Source organism: Spodoptera frugiperda, chromosome 10, assembly GCF_023101765.2.
Source record: "Spodoptera frugiperda isolate SF20-4 chromosome 10, AGI-APGP_CSIRO_Sfru_2.0, whole genome shotgun sequence".
NCBI lineage: Eukaryota > Metazoa > Arthropoda > Insecta > Lepidoptera > Noctuidae > Spodoptera > Spodoptera frugiperda.
Window position 1 is genome coordinate 10,854,424 of NC_064221.1, and position 20,607 is coordinate 10,875,030.

Sequence of the window (20,607 nt, forward strand, 5' to 3'; positions counted from 1 at the left end):
GTAGGGTTCTTTATGGAATAAAAGATAAACTCACTAAATAATAGTACCTAAGTAAGCAACTATACCTACAAATAGATCTTTATTTATCCTTAACACCTTTTTTTCCCTCGGCCGTGGCAAGAAATTACACAGCCCACCTGATGGTAAGTTTTTACCGTGGCCTAGCCCTATGAATGCTTGCAACACTTGGAGCATTACATGCGGTTTGTCGACTTTTAAGAAACTCAATTCATTTTCATTATAATTTCATTTTAGCCCTGATGGGGTTGGTGAAAGTGCACAAAATGGCACATTATATACTTAACTAGATGCAAAATGACTCTGTTACGAATCCCATAATATATTAGGGGGCGAGTCCGTTGCCATAATGTGAGCACAAATTCAGGTTCACTGTGTACAGGTAACCCATTTGTTTTGGTTTGTTGAAAAGACATTGTTAGAATAATATCAAGCTAAGAATCAAAACAATTAGGTATTTGTAACTGCAGGCAGGAACAGCGTTAATTATTATTTTTGGGGTGGCGCTAGTGTTACAAACACTTTTTGATGAAATTATTTATAACGCTTATTTCTTTAAAATATTTTTGATAAAGCTAAAATATTTTGTCTAAGCACTTGGAGAAGAAACACTAAAATAAATTACAGCATAATATTTAAAAGTAAACTTAAAAGTTTGCGTAGACCGAAACGTAGAAATCAATAGACAATAACTCGTATCAAAATCCGCCAGATGTCGCCCGCTCTCTAAATTTTCAGTCTTGGGTGGTGATAAGATTATTTTGCCAGAGAAACCACATTTTGAGGTAAAAATAATTATTTTTTACTGAAATATTTTGTGTTACGTGATCTGTTATTTTTTGTTTTTGTAGCCAACTAGTGTTATTTGCTTTTACATAAGGTAAGTGGCGAAAAATAACATGGCATAGTAGGTACCCAGTTGTCAAAATACGTAAGTAGATTCCGAATTCGAAATTAATAACTTTTTTATTGCCACAATTTTTGTTTTGTTTCTCAATTGAGTACGTTATTTTCATTAATTAATTTGTGAAATAAGACGTTCCATTAATTTGTAATGCCGTCTGTAGCTATCAAGTTCATGTTATGTAACTCTTCCCTATTGATCACTGCGGACATAACCTCTTTGGTGAAATATTTTCATTCTAATTTCCTGTACAATATATTCTTCACGCTAACTTGTATGTCGGAATGTATAAAGCAGCCTCCTTTGAATTAAAACATTAATTTAGACTTCTCTTCATTATGTTATTTGATTGTACTAATGGCTATTATATCTATCAGTTTTCCTCTCTTATCTTTTTATTTAATTTTCTTGTGTTGTGTAGGTATCTTGCATGTATTGATTTACAAGGCAGTGTATTTAGTATAAGTAAAATAAAAATACAAGTCTGCAGAAGACATAACTATCAAATGTCAAATTATTGATGTTTTTATTTTAAATTAACAACATTCCATTTTTAACCTTAGTCTGTTCCAATTTAAAAAACAAGGATATAATATTATTTCTAACATGATAGTAAGGTTTTAAAATCTAACATTATTCTAATGAATATGGTTGGCCTAAATTATTAATTTCCAATAATCAGCTACTTATACAAGCCTACTTTATCAATCAGATAAAAGTTTTGAAATTCATGTCGCTGTATAGTCTGTAATCTGACTAGCACAGACAATCACAGTTTACATGTTGAACAATAATGTTTATAAATGGAACTTGCATTCAATCAGCCAGTATTTATGTTAATTTCATTTGTTTTCAAATGATTGATGTTAAAAACATAGATAGTTTTCTTATGGCTGTCTATTTTTATTCTGTGTCTGTTTTAGTAGTAGTGTTAAATAAAATCTTCAGCTATATGCATGTAATGTCTATATCTTATAATAATTTAGTTTTCTTAACATAATATAGGTAAAGAGCCGATATGATTTACTATACTCCACCGCCTTATACAATAAATATACTATACAATAATAAATATTCATAACATCATGTCATATAAACATAATTTGTTTAATATACTCTACATAGGCACAGAATAATCCGTTAGATGCTAAAACTTGCATTTTATGAATGTGTTGGCAATAAATAAAGGTGTTTAATGGTTAGTTTGACATCTACACTAGAGGGTTATGTATTTATTAATATGTATAGTTTTCCTTGAAGTTGGTAGATAAGAACTAGCTTAGCAAATAGGAGGAACACTTCAGAGTGTCCGACCTGAAATTATGTAACTTACATTTTTGTGTCAACAGATGTTCGTTAGTGTAATATTGTTAGGTTATGTTATGTAAATACAACAAATAATGCGACCAGTAAGTACCCTTAGTACGAGTTTGTTTTGACGTTTAAAGTAATCGAAACGAGAGATTGTTCGGCCCTCTGATTAGCCGGCTCAAATAAACCAACCAATCAGAGCGCCAACATGCTCTTGATTCGATTACTTTACTGGTACTTTACTGTAGTTCTATGAAGGATCATCCCAGTTGGTCTTCAATGAAACAGGCATAAGTTTAATTGATATATTTACATAAATTCAAATTCAAATAATAATAGAATTATTTTTGGTGTCCACAGCAAAATGGCCAATTTCCTGTTGCGCCGTGCGCTGTTAGATGCAGTCCGAGTCCCAGTCTGCAGCAGGGCCTCATCCTCCTCCGTCGGTGAGCTTGCCAAGGTAAGGAAGTAAAAATTATTAAAAATGATAACATTAGAAGGATAGGAAGGCAAGGAATTAGAAGGAAAACATGTGATAACAACACATATTAATACATTTTTTTCTGTTAGACAAAAAGACATCTTCGAAAGTAAAAAAAGTCAAAGTAATACCTACTATACTACACTTCAAGATTTCAAATAGTACCTAACAACAAACGGTTTTATACTCACTCACTACATTCCTCACAATGTTGCTCTTCAACTGTTAAATTAGGACATAAATGTGTACATGTATTGTTAGTAAATCTCTACTTATCACTAGAAACATGTGCAAGTGTATTTGTAAATAGAACATTTAACACAAATGATTTCAGATTGGCAACCGCGAGTGGGTAGGCTACGGTTTCAACGGCCAGCCCAACTATGTGGACAGGCCCGACTTCCCCATGCCCGCCGTCAGGTTCCGTGCCGACACACCCGACATTAAGGTACATAATATAATTTTTACATAATACTAGAGGACATCGTGAACGAATTTTTTATTGTTTTCTTACTTATGAACCTTCTCTTAACAATAAGAAATAGAAATAATTATCGAAATCGGTTTAGCTGTTCTTGAGATATGCGCGTAGCAACACAGTCTACGATTATTTTTTTCATTTCATTATAGAAGATTTTTCGTATGTACCTGTAAGTGTAGATTCCTATGGAGAAGAACGAGTGAGAAACTCCAAAGGTCTTTCAAACAGGTTCACAATACAATTCTTAGTTACATTTTTTTGTTGAATAAATAGAATGCGAATTCTATTTATATAAAATCTTAAAATTTCTCTACCTTTTTTTTATTTTATTTTTTTTTCTTTTTTTTTTTTGAAAAAACGTTGCCCCACACTAGGATTTTCTCCTGTGTCGTGGGTGCGTTTACAAACATACAAGTTCACATACACTTGACACCCAGACCCGAAACAACAATTTGTGGATCACACAAACCTATACTACAAATTAAACTTTCATGTTCCAGGTCCTCCGTGAGAAGGAAAAGGGAGACTGGCGCAAGTTGACCCTGGAGGAGAAGAAAGCCCTGTACCGCGCCTCCTTCTGCCAGACCTTCGCTGAGTTCCAGGCCCCCACCGGAGAGTGGAAGGGCGTCCTGGGCTGGTCCCTGGCTGTTGCCTCCCTGGCTATCTGGATCTACATGGGCATGAAGATCTTCGGTAAGATATATTATGTACTCTTTATTAAATCTGACCGTAGACTGTGACTTTCTCTTTTTCATTGTCAGTACGCTAATAAAGTTATCTAACTAATATTATAGATGCGAAGGTTTGTATGTTCGTTTGTTACTTCCTCACATCAAAATTTGGAACAGGGGTAAATTAAGGCCACTTCTATCCGATGGGAGTGCGGGTGAAGCCACCACATAAATCAACCAGCTTCCAGTAACCCAGCCAGTGCGCTAACAATGCAGGCAAAACAGTTACCCCTAACCTGTAATAACCGACATGGTATTTCATTTATTTTTTTTTTTAATTTAGTCACAGTCATATTTCAGTTCCGTACTAAGAATCTACATTTCCACCTCCGCAGTGTACAGTCCTCTGCCCGAGTCCCTGAGCGAGGAGAACCAGAAGGCACAGCTGAGACGCATGCTGGACCTGAAGGTGAACCCCATCGACGGTCTAGCCTCCAAGTGGGACTACGAGAACAACCGCTGGAAGTAAATTTAGCTATGGTATGTACGGTTACGGTACATTTTTAAATATACCTGTAGTAAGTCTTAGGTACAAATTTAGTCTTTGACTGCCTTCAGAAAACTGTTGAAGGTAAATCCTCCGCTAACGTCGGTCACTGGTGACCACCACGGTGTTCAAAGCGTTAAATATTGAACTCATTGTTTCCAGTGGGGTTGTATGAAAGTCGATGTAATTTCATTTTAATTAACATGTCTGTTTCATAGTATGGTCTCAATTGTCATGTTTGTTATAAAGTTTTGTTCACTTAAATTATCTTTTGAGAGTCTTGACTGCCATATTCAGAGTCATTTAATGGTTACTTAACCCAGTCCTTAGCAATTGGTTTCGGAACAAAATCGTTACTAAGGAATAGTTTAAGTAATTATTAAGTCATGATAATTTGTACTTTGCTTTTATGATATTTGAATTTTTATATTAGAAATCACTGAAGACATTTCCTAATCTTAAATATGAATTTGACATTTTTACTAAATTAGTGTTTGTGTCTGTCGACAGGTGGCAGAAGGGTGCTATGCCTGTAGAACGCTGTACTCCGGGCTAGAATAGATACAAATGTACTATAAGTGATAATATCTGTGTAAGATAAAAAATAAATCGCAATTCCACACGATTGCTGGCTTTTCCTAAACTTTCATTTTATTTTATTCCTTTTTAAAAGAAAAATAATTCGGGGCACGCCTCGTCCGCTCGCTATATAGAAGTACAAATAAAAAAACCTCAATACCGTATTCTTTAAGTTCATAAGTTCCAATAATAATGTCAGGTTACGCCTCGTCCATCCGCTATGTAGAAGTAAGAATCAGTAAAAAAACCTTAATACCATACAACCTCTAAGTTCATAAGTTCCAATAATCCAGTCGCAATCGCGTTTGACTGATGACTAATCACTGATAATTAATTAATGGGAAACATCCGTGTCTCGTTAAAGACGTCATATTTGGCGTTCCTTCTCAGTCTGTCACCACTGGCAGTGGCGACGTAGCATTAGTTTGTTCCCGGGGCGGTTTTCTTGTACATCCCCAAAATAAAATTGTCCTGTCTTTTTCAATGTATGGAACGGAATGTACCCTGTCGCGTTTTATTTTCCCATCAGCCTGAACGCGATGAACTCTAAAACTACATAACGGATTTCTATACATTTTCAAAGATAGAGTGATTCTTGAGTTTTTAAAGACGGAAAACCTTCGAAAGTGACCTAGTTTTTTGGGGAGAAAGAATAGGGAGTGTGGTTTTTACGCCTTACTAAAACCATATTATCACCCCTTCTTGCTACACCCCTCCCCCCATTATGCCGCCACTGCCTATATAACTAGGAAAAATGTGAGCAAGGAAATAAAACCACAGTTTCGGAACAAATTTTCTCTATTTTCTTTTTATAAAAACAACGTTTTCAACATAAACAATGCATTCACCTGAGCATGTACGTACACATATGTATCACGACTACTGTGACTCTGCTATCGGGGATACAGCGCGGATAACTACGTGCATCCATATTGCTATCACTTAGGTTGCTCACTTACGTAACAATTCTACACAATCCGTCAATTTGAGTGACAAATTCATAGTCATAGAAGATGGGATTTCAAAGAACATTTTTGACACTATCATTAGAACTTAAAACGGGATATTTACTTTTTGTGAATTTCCGATATTTCGGCACGTTGCAAGCGCCATGAACACGGATGAACTGAAAATATCCCGTTTTAAGTTCCAATGATAGTGTTAGTGAACAGAGTGTCAGTTTAAATACATTTTTGACAGTTTAATGTTCCAAAGTTCCATTGGAACAGCTAGGTGTACCAGGTTCTGATTTATTAAATTTTGCACTAATCATCTACATGTATAGATCAGAATTTAATGTTCATGTAAAATTGTTACGTGAGTAGCAAGCATTACAGAATTTGTCGCATTACATTTTAAAGTTACAAGTCCAATAAATAAATAACAAACTTTGGTGAAACACTTTCAAGGCATTCCTTAATATTTTTAGGTAGACATTGACAATATGATGCGTATTTAGATACATCATACTCTGTACCCTCAGAATGAGTTTGCTTTACGTTTAAAGTAATCGAAACGAGTAATTTAAAGCGCTCTGATTGGCCGGCTCGAATAAACCAACCAATCAGACCGCCGAACGCGCTCTCGTTTCGATTACTTTAAACGTAAAGCAAACTTATACTAAGGGTACTTACTGATAATTTTAAGTGCAAATGTTTTCTATACCATTATACGGAGTAACATTGTAACTTTAAAACATAAGACGTAGTTACAATTTGTCGTCATATTTCTCATTCATTACAAAAATACTGTTGGACAAAACGTAGGAATAACCCTACATTTTAACTACTGTTTCCCGCCGAAATGTTTACACAATTAAAATTTAATAAATTCCAATCAATTGTCATCAAACATACAGTAATAATTATAATATAAATTATTTAAAAACACCTATCACATCCTTATAATTTAAGTCTCAACATCGATCAAATTGTATTTATTATAAATATTTTTATAATTTTAACAAATTCATTTATTTAAACCTATACATTTATAAATGAACGTATTTATTTGTTGGATTTGAAAGTAACTTTATAGTTTTAAAGTTGAAGGAAGGCGAAGAGACGTTTGAATGCCAGGTAGCTGTAAAATACATATAAGAGAATGAACAAAGGCATAAGGTGTTTTAAAAGTATCTGCCATGGCTTTAATGGGAGGAAGATTACAGTAGTGAATATAAATGATTGATTATGAGCATTTTTTTATACAAAAAAATCTACGTTTGCTTTGTTATGAAGTTTAGACTGCACGGTTGGTGCGGTGGCTGGGCAACCGGCTGCCGTGCAACGTGTAGTGGGTTCGATTCCCGCACGGAGCAACTCTGTGTCATCCACAAATAAAATTGTTGTTGCGTGTCTGTATGTCATGTGCATGTGAAATAGTGTGTTTGTAAACGCATCTACGACACAGGAAACAATCCTAATGTGGGACAACGTTTTATAAAAAAAAAGAATGAATGAGCTATCTCTTTTACTGTCGCATCGTGCGTAATTCTGAATCACTTTATGTAGAGTAGAGTCAATGTTTATTTAACTTCTTTATGTTCTTAAATTAAATTAACTGGTCCGGAGTACGAAATTTTTTCACTATTGTAATCTTCAAACTCAACGCTACCTCCCATTAAAGCCGTGGCAGATACATTTAGAACACCTTATATACTATAATCTGTACAATTATAACAGAAAGTGTGTAATGAGGTAGGTTATGACATGAGAGAAGCTACTGGCATTCAGATAGGTAAGATTTTAGTATTTATCATATGCAGTACAATGTACTATATAAGGACTAGGTCCTATAGATATATATCTTTTCTTCTGTGGTCATTTTACTAAGTTTCATAATATAATGCTTTCTGGGATATAATCTACGACTTTTAATGATTAAACTACAGTTTTTTATTGTACTACATATGAAGTAAGGCCTAGACGACAATAGGGAAAGTTCTAGACATTGTGCCCAAATTATACAGATACATAGATTTTGTCTAAGTGACTAGATTTACGACTAGAATAGTCAAAACTAAATATTTCATTTTAGACGTGCCTAAGTATACTTTTAAAGCTACTCTTCTGACATTGAAAGCGACATAGAAATATATAGATTAGATAAAAGTTGATACATTATACACTAAAATAAGTTATATTCTCCTTATAGTAATCATAAGAAAATTTTCAGAGACATCTTTTGTCCCTTTCTTCATATAGTTTGTAGACAATTTTGGACTTTTTGTAGAGACAGGAAGAGTTGAAAATCGATTTGTAGCATTCAATCGCATATTATAAATATTTTCTTTCACTATTACAATTTATACATAAAAAGAACCTTTAATAATTGTAAATAAGACTGATTTTCGCACAAAATGGTCTACAAACTATTATATAATAATATTTTTAGTTAAAATTAATACGACATAATGTTCCTAACACACCAACGATCGTAAACATTTATTGTTTTTTATTTTTATCTAGTTAGCGACGTATTAGGCTTATACAATTTAAATTGTTATCTTTATAACTGTAGAAACAGTTATGCACCTTTACTGAATCATTTTATATACGGGACAACCATGTTTTTGGTACAATCTCTTTATTTTAGTAAAACTGTTGATACTACTTTAATTTTCAAGTTGATTGGATTTACAGTTGTCAATTTATTTTTTCATGGTTAAAACATGGTTTTATCGTCTTTGATTATTGTTATTTTAAGAAATGAAACTGATTTTAATTTTCTAGCTAAAATATAGACGCGTGTTTCATAATGGATTCGTATTTAATCAAAATATTTTCACCTAGGGTACACACGCGTTATAAAATTTTTTAGATAATAATAATTCTCAAATCATGGAAGTATTTTTTTGGCATTTTCTATTATTATTATCAGTTTTTTTGCCAAATCGCAATTAAAATTAAAATTTAAACATATTTTAGAAATGTCCTCGTCATTATATCCAAGTTAGAACGAACTATCTTTACTTTTCTGTACACTTACGCCATCTGTCGGGCGACAGCAGAATCTATGATTTAATCACATTTTTCTTTCCTCTATTCATAATGAATCGTGTTTAGACATTTAGAATAAAGTATTGCCCGTTACGATTTGTTCTTAATATTTTGACGGAAGATTTTTCAACTTAAATCTGTATTATCTTTAGGATACGTCTCAGGGTGATATTTACAACAGATGGGCACTCCTCTTTAGTCTAATAGAGGGCTCTGAACGCCACGCCTGAGTATTTTTCGGGTACTCTTCAAACAAGGAGTCCTTAAGTACTCATGTATATGATAAAAGCTGTTTTCCATTAGCGTAACAAACCCATTTATCGCCTATCGCCATGTATCTGGGAAAAATAATCGCTTTAAAAATCTTCCGCCGTCAATCTGGACATCGATTCATGGTATCGACCCTTTGTGAATGCTTCTCAATTATCTAAGGGGAGGCTTCGCCTGTCCCCTGGTCGTAAGACTAGTCCCGGAACGGGAACAGACCGCCCACACCTCCAGTGTCCCAGTCTGCCACCTCGACGGGGCCGAAGCACTCGTCAAAGAACTGCTCCATCGTTTTGTGGAGATGTATCGTGGAGCGCTCGAAGCTGTGACCTTCGTCTGGATACACCTGAAACATAATATGGTTTTTATGAGTGAAAACAATATCTAACAATAGTTATACACTTTATCCTAAGAGATTTCAGAAATGACGTGCAACTTTAATAGAAATTTGCTTAGCGAGTTATGCAGAAGATAATATTGTAGTAATACAGAGCCTCTCTTTGATATCTTACAATTCCAAGTCATGGGAACTGACTGACTGATCATTTGCTGGATGTGCCTATACCTAGATAAAGTAGTAGATATGTGGGATATTATTTTTGTTCAATGGACGGCGCTGATTGTTTACCATTAGGTGATCTGTGGGTTCGTACTTAACTTATAAACTTCATCATAACACATTTCAGAAATGGCGTTCAGACTTCAACAGAGATTAGCTACAATTTATACAGAGATACCTTCTCTGTTCTTTGACTCTTACGATTCGAAGTCATGAAAAACTGGTACGTTCGGGAGATCATTTCCAGAATGTGCCTTTAGATAAAGTAGTATTTATTTGAGATCTAGGATGGCTTCAGGTGATCCGTGTGTACATTTGCCCCCTATCCCCTAAGCAATATAGGTAAGTGAGTGTACCTGGTGCGTGTAGAGCGCGGTGTTCCGTATGAGCGCGCGCGCGAGTGCGAGCGCGTGGTGCGGCGGCGCGCGCAGGTCGGCGGCCGCGTGCGCCAGCAGCAGGCGCCGCGGCGGCAGGTTGCCCGCCTTGCGCCACACCGCGTTCACGCCCAGCGTGCCCGCCCACGTCGACCCGTACCCGCTGTACCGCTCCGTCCAGTACGAGTCTGTAATAAAATTATTATGCATTTCACTGTTAACCGATGTGTGGAAGTGCCATGCTTCGGCACGAAGGGGCCGGCTCCACCGGAGTGATACCACGGCCTCATAGAAAACCGGCGTAAAACAACGCTTGCGTTGTTTTCGTTTGTGAGTGAGGTTACCGAATGCGAATGCCTAATTCCCCCTTCCCAATCTTGCCAATCCCCGATTCGCAACAATTCTTAAATTCCTAACCCCCAAAAGGCCAGCATCGCATTTGTAACGCCTTTGGTGTTTCAAGTGTCCATGGATCGGTGACACATCTGCTCGTTTACAGTTACCGAAGACAATTCCTCCGCTAACGCAGATACCGTGTTACAGTGGCATAATATTAAAGAATTCTGTACACAACTGTGAATAGAACAAATAAAAGTAAGGTCACACTTACTATGATGTCTAAGATCAGTAAGTGGTGCGATGGCGGCTAGACAGCGCGTGACGTTCCGCGCGTCGTCGGCAGCGAGCGCGGCCGCCGCCCCGCCGCCGTAGCCGCGGCCCCACACTCCCACGCGGGCACCGTCCACCATCTTCAAATTGTCGCGGAGGTACCTGCACCAAACATCAGGATACAGGAGATGTCTCAATGAAGGTTAAAGTTTTTGAGCTCACCAGGTGGCATCAATATAATTGAGGTCTTATTGCCTTTAGATACTTTGTACTTACGCAAGAACAGCTATTTGATCTTCGACATCAACAGACAAAAGTTTGTGATAGATTTCTGTTCGAAGTTCCTCGCCCTGAAACCGAATATGTATAATAAATAAACATAAAATGGTACAAAATATTACATATGCAGCTTTTAGAACACAAGAATTAGAGTTTTTAAAGAAATGAGAATATCATAGTGACCTGTCCACCAGAACCTCTGGCGTCAATCTCAGCGACGATGAAGTTCCTCGCAGCTGCTAAGTACCAGCCCCAACTGGGCTTCCATCGCTCCGTCACCAACTGACCACCAGGTTGGGCAGACCTGATTAATAAAAGAGTATGTTTACTAGTAACCTTTTCATATCTACATGCTTTAAATGGAATTAACTTAAATACATACACAATTGTGTACGTATCTAACTTACACGTGTAATACTAGTGGCAGCGGCAGATCGTCAGTTTCTCTGAACCCTGGTGGTAAGAGGAGGCGGACACGAGCTGCTCTATAGGCTTGCACCTGAAATAATTTAATGGATAATTAGGAAAATAAGCGAGAAAGATCTAATGTTTGGCTGTTGATGATAAGTGGATATGCACCTCGACTCTGAAGTCCTTGACCTGCGGGTGCGCGAGTGCGGCGAACTTGTTGGAGAGCGGGCGGCCGTCCCACAGCACGGCGCGCCGCGCGCCCCAGTGCGAGCACACGAACGTCGCCGGGGGACCCGGGCCCAGGCACTCCTGGGAGGAAGCAAGGTGACATTACGATTTTTGTATCGTCAAAGGATTTACATTAGTTTTTTTAGTAGGGCATTCCCCACTAAAAAAGCTGAATTTTTCATATAAGAATCGTACATTTACTTATCACACTAGTAATAGCGATCGCTTAGTGACTGCGTATAAAATTATTTGCTGATTTTCACTAGGTCTTAGAATACTGGATGGGAGATCTTGTTAAGCACGCCATCTAGTAGACTATTGCTTAAACTATCTTCTAACTATACGGCGATAGATGTCACCAAACGCAAATTTTAATTTGTCATACTATATCACGAATGAATTAGATTACCTGCACATAATAAGAGTAGTTCTTGCTGAACAGTATGCGGTTGTAGAGGCACTCGGTGGGCAGCGTGTCGTTCTCGTCCGCGATGTGAGGCAGCACTGTCGATGTCGGCCACGCGGGTAGTGATGATGTGGCATTCTCAAACTCCTGGGGATGAAGCAGAACTGTCAGTTTCTGAAGAACTTTGAGAGTATTGAGAAATGTCGTAAAATGACTGTTTCATTGTCTGAGTGATCACCAGTATTTTCCATTAAAACATCGCTTTTAGAAACTTCTATACAGTAAAAGGTATAAATTATAGAAGATTTCGAAGGATAGAAGACTTAATATCATGTCCACTCACCGGATCATCACTAACAGATTCCATAGTGGCGTCAGGAGGCAGTAGATCGGTGCCAGGACACGTGAGACAGGTGGGCGAGTCAGGCCAGCTGGCCGGGTCCGTGGGGACCTTCACTCGGTACAGGTGGCGCTCACCTGCCTTCTCTGGAGCTGTGCCTATCACGTATCTGTTAAGGAAAGTTTAAAAAGTTTCTAGAAATAAGGGAGGTTTGGAGTATAATGGATAGACTATATCGCGTCTCTTTTTCGTTAAGCAGTGAAGTATTTCATATTAATTTCCATTCATTTATTTATCTTACTTGTTTATTATAAATAAAAATAAAAAAAAACTTTTAAAAATATAAAAGGCAGTAACCCACCAATAACGGGAGAAATTCAAGCTACTGGCGGTTGGGGCTCAAAAAATATTAGTATTATTTTTTTAAAGAGAGCTTTGGTTGCTCTAGCATGTGGAGGAGACTACTTACTTTCAGCTGAATCTAAAATGCGCAACTGTTCCTAATGTAGTTGGAAAGAAATCAGGAGAAAGAAGAATCAAATCTTTAAAACACAATACTACAAATGGTACTCACAAGTATCTTCTCCGTTCATCCCACCCCATGAGCTGTGTGATTTCATAACTCCCTAATGTCAGTGTTGTCCTAGAATCCTGTGTGAGCCTGACGGCATGTCTCCACCAGCCGCCCGCGCCCCCTGGCGGCAGGTCCGCGACTGGCATCGTCGTGTAGATGGTGGACTTGGAGCCCACGAGGGCCATGCTCCCACACCAGCCACAGTCATCTTCTACCGGCTCTGAGCCGAGACCTGACCAGCGAGAACCGTCTGATTCGTCGCGGTAGATCTGGAAAATAAGAAGTAGGAGTAGATGTATGAGATGATGAAGAAATTAATGGTCATAATCGCAGATATTGATAGGCAGCGTAGAGAAGATTATGATAGAAGACAAAAGTATCAAAAACCAGGCGATTCCCGAACAGGCCATTACACCTTAACAAATAAGACTTACATCCTGGCAATTGTAGTGTACAGCGCTGCAGACGCTGACTGAGGGAGACGCTTCTGCGTGTTTCCTGTGTCAGCATGCAGCACCGCCAGCTGCTTACTCATCGACGTCCATACCGTATGCTCGTTTCATGAAAAAAGATACAAATCTTAACAAATAAGACTTACATCCTGGCAGTTGTAGTGAACAGCGCTGCAGACGCTGATGAGGGAGACGTTCTGCGGCCTGTTCAGCAGCAGCACCGCCAGCTGCTTCTCCGACGTCCAGCCGGTCCATCTTACGTACCAACCTGAGCACAAGAAGGCAATTAGTTTGTAAACTCATATTACTGCTCAAAGAACCAAAACCTTCGATATTCCAAATATCAGGTTCAGTGGTGTGCTATTGTAGAAGCCTATGTCCAGCAATGGACGAATACGGACTGATGATGTTGATGATGATGCAATACTCACTATCATCAACCTGCGAGGTGAACTGTATGGCGTGTGAGAACAGGTACTTGGGCGTCTTCACGCTGACCACGTTCACCGTCACCACCGGGTTATTTGTGTTAACCTGTCGAAGAGATTTCAATTGTATCGACGGTTATGAATAGCTTATCTATAATATAAAAATAAGTTGGGTTTTCCTTCCTGACGCTATAATTCTAGAACACACGAACCGATTTCCACGGTTTTGCATTCGTTGGAAAGGTCTCGGGCTCCGTGAGGTTTATAGCAAAGAAAATTCAGGAAAAATTCAAGAGGAAAGCAGGAAAACAGGGAAACAGGGAAAATCATTGGTAGCAAAACGGAGTTCGCCGAGTTTGATAGTCTTTTATAAACACACAAATACCATCTTCTAACCTACCTTGGGATATCTCAAGGCCTTTATAGTAGGGTACGCCGGCGGCTCCTGCTGGTCCAGACCATACCAGGGGTACTTGTGTGCCTGGACCAGCGTGTCGTTGTACGTGACATACATGAGGGTCTGGCCATCCGGGCTGAACCACAGCGCCCTGTCCAGGCGCAGCACTTCTGTCTCGTAGAGGAAGTCTGGCACGCCGTTGAAGATCACGCCAGGCACTCCTGCAATTAAAATGGTTAGGACTTTGGTGAACAGTATAGATATAACTTGTGCAAATGGAGATTTTAGAGTCTTTATTTTCAGTGATAGTGTCATATTTGTGTCTTTTGATAGTAGTGATAATATTTTCTCAAAGATAGATACTGTCCTCAATTACAAAAGATTAAAACACCTAATCCATGGTCTCTATATCTGGTAGTTGTGTTTCCTGTAGTTAAACTATTGAGTCATGACACTGTAATGAGGGTTATCGTTTTTATGCTCATCCGATGGCGCCATACATACATATAACCTCACGCTTGTCTGCCTTGGGGGTAGATACATACATAAACTCACGCCTGTTTACCATGGGAGTAGACAGAGACTATGGACCGCCAATCGTTACGAGTCGTTCGCTTCACTTACAATCATCAGTGTTTCCATGCAAGTTCGATAACGCCAAATGTTGACTCAAGTTTTATCCATTAAAAATGTCTTTCAAAATAAAATGCAATCTCACCATTATTAGTAATTCTGCAAACTAGAGTCTTGAACACCTTGGGTTTGTAGTAGATGTCGTTGTCGTGGACGAAAACCAGCGCGGCGCCCGCCGGCGACCACTCCGCGTACTGCAGCAGTGGAGCTGACCTGTCGTCCTCTATCGGAGACACTGGGATTTTGTTCCTGGAATTTTTAGGGTGGTTGTAGTCTAGGAGCTTGATGTGTGAACAGTTTTGTTGTCTTTTTGAAGACAAAAATCAATAAGTTGTACAGATTAATTTGCGTACCAACTAACAATATGTGAGTATGTAAGAAAGATTATAATACACTACTGTATTTGGAAATAACTTCGATAACACACCAAAAAGGATACTATTAAATGTCAAAATAGTCTTACTGCCGCACTCAGAGATATTTAATGATAACTTAAACTATTCTTTAATATAGAATTAGTTCCAAAAACAATTGCTAAGGACTGAGTTAAGTAATCATTAAATGACTCTGAGTGCGGCGGTTAGTGTAACAATATTCTAGTTATTTGTTAACTTTTTCGATATTCTTTAAGATTCAGATTTTTAGACCAATGGTAAATGTAGTACCGACCTATTGATGACGTCATAGACGTGGTACCGCGCGAGGCGAGCGTGTCGCCACCCGGGTCTGACGTCAGAGATCAGCAGCACAAACTTCAAGTCTGCTGACACTTTGAAGTCCACTGCGTTTAGTTCTCTCTGTGAACAAAATTATTAGGAATAACATAATTGTTTAAATAGAATGTGATTAATAAACACTAGAAAAGAGCCTTGTAGAAGTACAATCTGCTTAAAGTATCTCCTGAAACATTAAGTATCTGCTGATTCGTACAGGTATCATGCGGGTAAATTCTTTGCAGATAAGATACATAAACAATACGGTTATATTAAGACTTTGACTGTCTACAAAAATCTGTTGAAAGTAAATCCTCTGCTAACGCCGGTCACTCTAGCTCCCCATGGTATTTAATGTGTTAAGAAACAACAACAAAAATATTGGGTCTCTATTTGGTATTGTACGCATAATTAGGACGCTTTAATATGCTCGAGTGCACGTTTGGCGTGGTGACTTGGCAACTGGAGCCGTGCAACGTTTAGCGGGTTTGATTCCCGCACGGAGCACCTCTTTGTGTGATACACAAATTGTTGTTTCATATCTGGGTGTCAGGTGCATGTGAACTTGTGTGTTTGTAAACGCACCGACGGCACAGAAGAAAATCTTAGTGATGAGCAACGTTTTTTTTCAATAAAAAAAATACATTTTATATTTCCTTTGATATGATATTTTTTAGTACTGTTTAATTCATCAGCAAATCAAATTCCCTTTTATATAAATAAAGTTCAAATATAAATCACAATAACTACAAATCCCACACACACATCATCAATCCAGAAATAAATAAATAAAAAAAACAAAATACAACCTGCACACGTCACCGACAGCTCGCGCGCCATTAAATTCAACATTGTTTCGCGCGCAAATGAACGGCCATTTTGTGAAGAGTTGCCTTTTTGACACCTACGTAGTGGCCATTGGGCCAGCCGTGTCGAACGATTTATCTTTTTAAATGTTTATCTTTGAGTGGCTCTCACTCACTCACTCACTGGGAGTCCCTTTTGTAAATCTGTATCTATCTTTACATTTATTTTATTCGAGTAAGTTGAAGGAGATTTACGGATTTTGGTGTGCTTTGTAAATCGTATTATATGTTTAAGTTGTTGGATGAATAGAATTTTAAGTAAGATCAAAGCCTCTTTTCACACGGATAAAGTTTGAGCATCAATCATCACGCTTGCTTAATGCAATTTCAAACTTATAATAAGAAATTATAAGCCCAGGTTTCCTCACGATGTTTTCCTTCACCGTTTGTCAGTGGTGTCTAAATAATCCTAGAAAGTACATGTAAAAAAAGTCACATTGGTACTTGCCGTATAAATAAACCCTATAAATAAATCTTTTGATACGTAAAACCTGAATAATGTCCTAAAAATATGGAACTCTCTTAACCTTGTTGGTATTGACGTCAACCCGTGTCAGTTTAGTCTGGAAATAAATTGGCGAATGAGCTTACATTAAATTATTTATTAACTTATTTTCGACACAAAGTTGGAAATTATTCACTCCCAGATTTATATTTAGGAGGTACAACTTTATACTACGTTGACATTTATAGAAAAAAAATCACGATTTTTCAATAACCTATCACGATTTCGATAAATAAGAACGATACGAATTATTTCTGGGCTTTTTTCGGTTTTTCGAAAATTTCTCAGTAGTAGCACGGAGTCTGTAATTGTGCCCACAGTAATAGCACGGAGTCTGGAATTGTGCCCAGTTAAGTACATGGGAGTTATAACATAAATTGTGAAAACGTTTTGTGGCATTAGGCGCCGTAATGTGCACCTCTGCCTACCCCTTCGAGGATAAAAAGGTGTGACGTTATGCGTTCTAATTTATAGAAAACACATGAAAAAAAAATACAAAACCAATCACAATTTCGACCAAAATTCGCCCGTTAGTGCAGAAGCCAGCACCGACCATACTCGTAAATTTCCTGTTCCCGCACGTTACAGAGGTATCAGTTCGCATTCGACTGGCGAGCCAACAAATCAACCAGTTTGATGCAGCTACTATCGCACACGGTATACTTGCCTGGCTATATTTCAACATGAATGTCTATTGTTGATAAATGGGTCGCACGCGTACCCACCTCCTGGACTATTTGCGAGGGATGCTATAGATAGAGGGAGCTACGTGAAATATTTTGTCAATTTTTTATCGAAGAGTTATTGGCACATGAAGTTAATGTATTGTTTGCTATGTGTTTTGTTTGTTGTTTCTTAGAGTGTTCTCGTTTTTTGCCGAGTAGAAAGATGTTTATAGTTTAGGTGCTTACTGAGGAAATGGAGCGTTACTATTGGTAGAAGTGTTATGCCAAAACTTAGCTCCATTGTAGTGAATATTTTGGCGTCAGAGTTACTAGATTTCTTTGTTCTTGTTGTTTTGTTTCGTGTAAATTATGTGTTACTTCTCAATAGTTCATCAAATAATACATGGTTCAGTGATATTTAGTATTGTCACGCATACTTTTTATAGTATAAGCTGGTAAACGAGCATATGGATCACCTGATCGCCAAGGTATCTACACCCGAAACACAAGTGCGTTGCCGGTATTTTGGAGGGTAGGAATTTAAGGGTTGTTGGGGAATCGGGGATTGGGAAGGGGGGTAATTGGGCCTCCGTTAACTTCACTCTCACAAGGAAACCACGCAAGCGTTGTTTCACGTCGGTTTTTTGTGAGGCCGTGGTATCACTCCGGTCGAACCGGCCCATTCGTGTCGAAGCATGGCTCTCCCACACTTAAACCTTAAACTTACCTACGCTCTGTAGTCTAGTTAACTACATTTAGCATTTCACCACAAACACTTAGAATCTATATCCATCCATGGACCATAACGACACTAAAAATCTATTAACTAATGTCCCCAATTTCAGCGCTCGTCGCATTTACACCGAAGCGTGTAAAAACTCGCTTGTTGTACGTAGTGTTGAAGAGCCGAGCCATATTTAACAAGCTCCCGTTAATACATAATCCACCAATTACATACACGGCCACCCATTAACAATACTGTTAATTATTTCTGTGGCTACTATACTTACACATAATGTACTGATGCCGCACGTCAAGCTATACCTCATTGCCAATTGATATTCGACGTTATCACCGTGCAATTAAGTGGAAAACTGATTGAAGCAGTTTGATAGATGGGTGTAGCTTGATGTGCTTCATGTTGTGAATTCACTATTAATGCTGAAATTTTAGTATGCTAATAATTATGGTGTTTAAGAGATTAATTTGTATTATGACATCACGTGTTGATAATTTACCGTTCTCGATATTAAACATTATTTTAAGATGATACAGTTAATGGTAGAACAAGGCGATGATATTTTGTTTTAGATAAGCCTGTAAAAAACACAAAACACTAGGGGCGTTATTAGTGCGTTGCCGAGTTTTTGGGCGGGTTAGGAATTTGAGGATTGTTGGAGATTTGGGGAAGGAGGTTAATTGGTTTCAGTTTTGGCAAATGTTCAATCAGCGTATGTTGCATTTGGGTGTAATAACAGGACATTTAAGAAATACACACTATAAAATTTTCTTTGAAAAACAAGTTCTACTTTCGAATTAAGGCCGTTACTGTAGTAAAGTGTAGGCATATCATCACTTTTATTACTCTAACATTATGCCAGGAAATAACCCAATTCAGACGAACAAATCCTTTACAAAAAACAATACAGATATTGGCAACGAACTCTGGAGACACACAAAAAAAAGGAAACAAAAAAACTTAAACACATTACTGGCATCATAGAGAATAGAGCTATCTACACAAGAACACGTACTCCGGCGGCCATATTTAATAAAGCCGACAGTTTGCCGCCAAAATATCAGCCGGGCGACTAGACATGTGCCGCGGTTCCGCACGGAATACATAATGCAATGAACGGATATTAAAAACGCAACGAAACAGGTGCCGGTAGCGAAAAGCTGAGAAACTTAGCCACACTGTTACTGTTGGCGAGTGTGAACTTGGTAATATAAGTAGGTAGCGAGTTGAGGTTATTTTTCTTAGGGCAACAATAGAATTTGGTTGAGTCGTGTGCATGGAGTGTTGTATGAAGTTATTATGCTTCGACGTGAGTAGGTAGGTACTTATGGACTTGTAGGAACATGAGTAGGCAACCACCTTGACGTTTAACACGCCGAAATCTTTATCAACCGAATCATCAATTTCAGGCGGACCGTTGGGGCCATGGGTACATAGAGTGGCCAATGGCCTCAGGGAAGGTGGTGGTATAGTGGTCACGTGCCGCCGTGCACAGTGAGGCTTAAGGAAGGCAATGTCTCGCAATAGACGTGCCGTAACAGGCGTTGCACTGTGAGAGCTCCGGAGCAGGTCTATTAGAGGCCCGGTGGCCCTTACAGCTGTTGAGTGTGGTCACCGAAGTGGCATTAGCGAGGTAAAGATCCCACACTACCTAGTCTTTTATCACCAAAACCTAGGCGTCATTGGAAGGTTTTCTCTACAAAAACGGTACTTGAGCAATATTCTGGTTTTCTGCAAATTTGCCTGATACTCCTGCAAGATCTCCATGAAAATTAGGGTATAATTATCCGGTATTTTTTAGCTTGTTGGAGTATTTAAAAAACCTTATAACGATACGTACTTAAGGATAATTTAACAATGTTGTTCTATAGGCTCTTCATTAAAATTGAAGAACATGACGGGTGGAAATGGAATGTAAATATTATTGTAGGTAAGTTCTTCATTTCATATCCTACACTTTTGCGGCACGACGGACAGAAATATGTATGTTTTGTACGATAGATACCTATTTCCCAGCATCTAAATCAATTCTGCCCGTCCTAGAATATAAAATATTTACCGATTCACAAAGGGTATCGTCTAATAAAGTAGTCAAAAAGCCAATAAAGTCTAAATACGAGAGAAAATATTTCAATATTCCACGCAACGAACACTAAAGTGTTTTCAATGAAA

At 38.1% G+C, this 20,607-nt stretch overlaps 2 protein-coding genes across 3 annotated transcripts in view; one reads left to right on the plus strand and one right to left on the minus strand.

Annotated features, from left to right (window-relative positions):
* The first annotated feature begins 647 nt into the window (after nt 1-647).
* LOC118277424 (cytochrome c oxidase subunit 4 isoform 1, mitochondrial) lies at nt 648-5,038 on the plus strand. Its single transcript, XM_050696153.1, has 6 exons — nt 648-803; nt 2,594-2,693; nt 3,049-3,162; nt 3,696-3,888; nt 4,262-4,406; nt 4,924-5,038. Exons 2-5 carry the CDS (start codon nt 2,598-2,600, stop codon nt 4,393-4,395), a joined length of 537 nt encoding a protein of 178 aa, XP_050552110.1. The 5' UTR covers nt 648-803; nt 2,594-2,597; the 3' UTR covers nt 4,396-4,406; nt 4,924-5,038.
* Nucleotides 5,039-8,814: 3,776 nt separating this feature from the next.
* LOC118277080 (dipeptidyl aminopeptidase-like protein 6) overlaps nt 8,815-20,607 on the minus strand; it is a 262,572-nt gene continuing 250,779 nt past the window's right edge. For both annotated transcript variants that reach the window (XM_050696145.1, XM_050696144.1), the window contains exons 5-19: nt 15,617-15,744; nt 15,033-15,196; nt 14,318-14,535; nt 13,921-14,023; nt 13,636-13,757; nt 13,038-13,306; nt 12,467-12,632; nt 12,127-12,270; nt 11,658-11,798; nt 11,486-11,577; nt 11,262-11,382; nt 11,076-11,149; nt 10,801-10,961; nt 10,173-10,378; nt 8,815-9,603 (exon numbers count right to left, since the gene is read on the minus strand). In XM_050696145.1, coding sequence (XP_050552102.1) covers nt 9,454-9,603; nt 10,173-10,378; nt 10,801-10,961; nt 11,076-11,149; nt 11,262-11,382; nt 11,486-11,577; nt 11,658-11,798; nt 12,127-12,270; nt 12,467-12,632; nt 13,038-13,306; nt 13,636-13,757; nt 13,921-14,023; nt 14,318-14,535; nt 15,033-15,196; nt 15,617-15,744 — 2,259 coding nt within the window. In that variant the 3' untranslated portion in view covers nt 8,815-9,453. The remainder of the gene's footprint in view (nt 9,604-10,172; nt 10,379-10,800; nt 10,962-11,075; nt 11,150-11,261; nt 11,383-11,485; nt 11,578-11,657; nt 11,799-12,126; nt 12,271-12,466; nt 12,633-13,037; nt 13,307-13,635; nt 13,758-13,920; nt 14,024-14,317; nt 14,536-15,032; nt 15,197-15,616; nt 15,745-20,607) is intronic.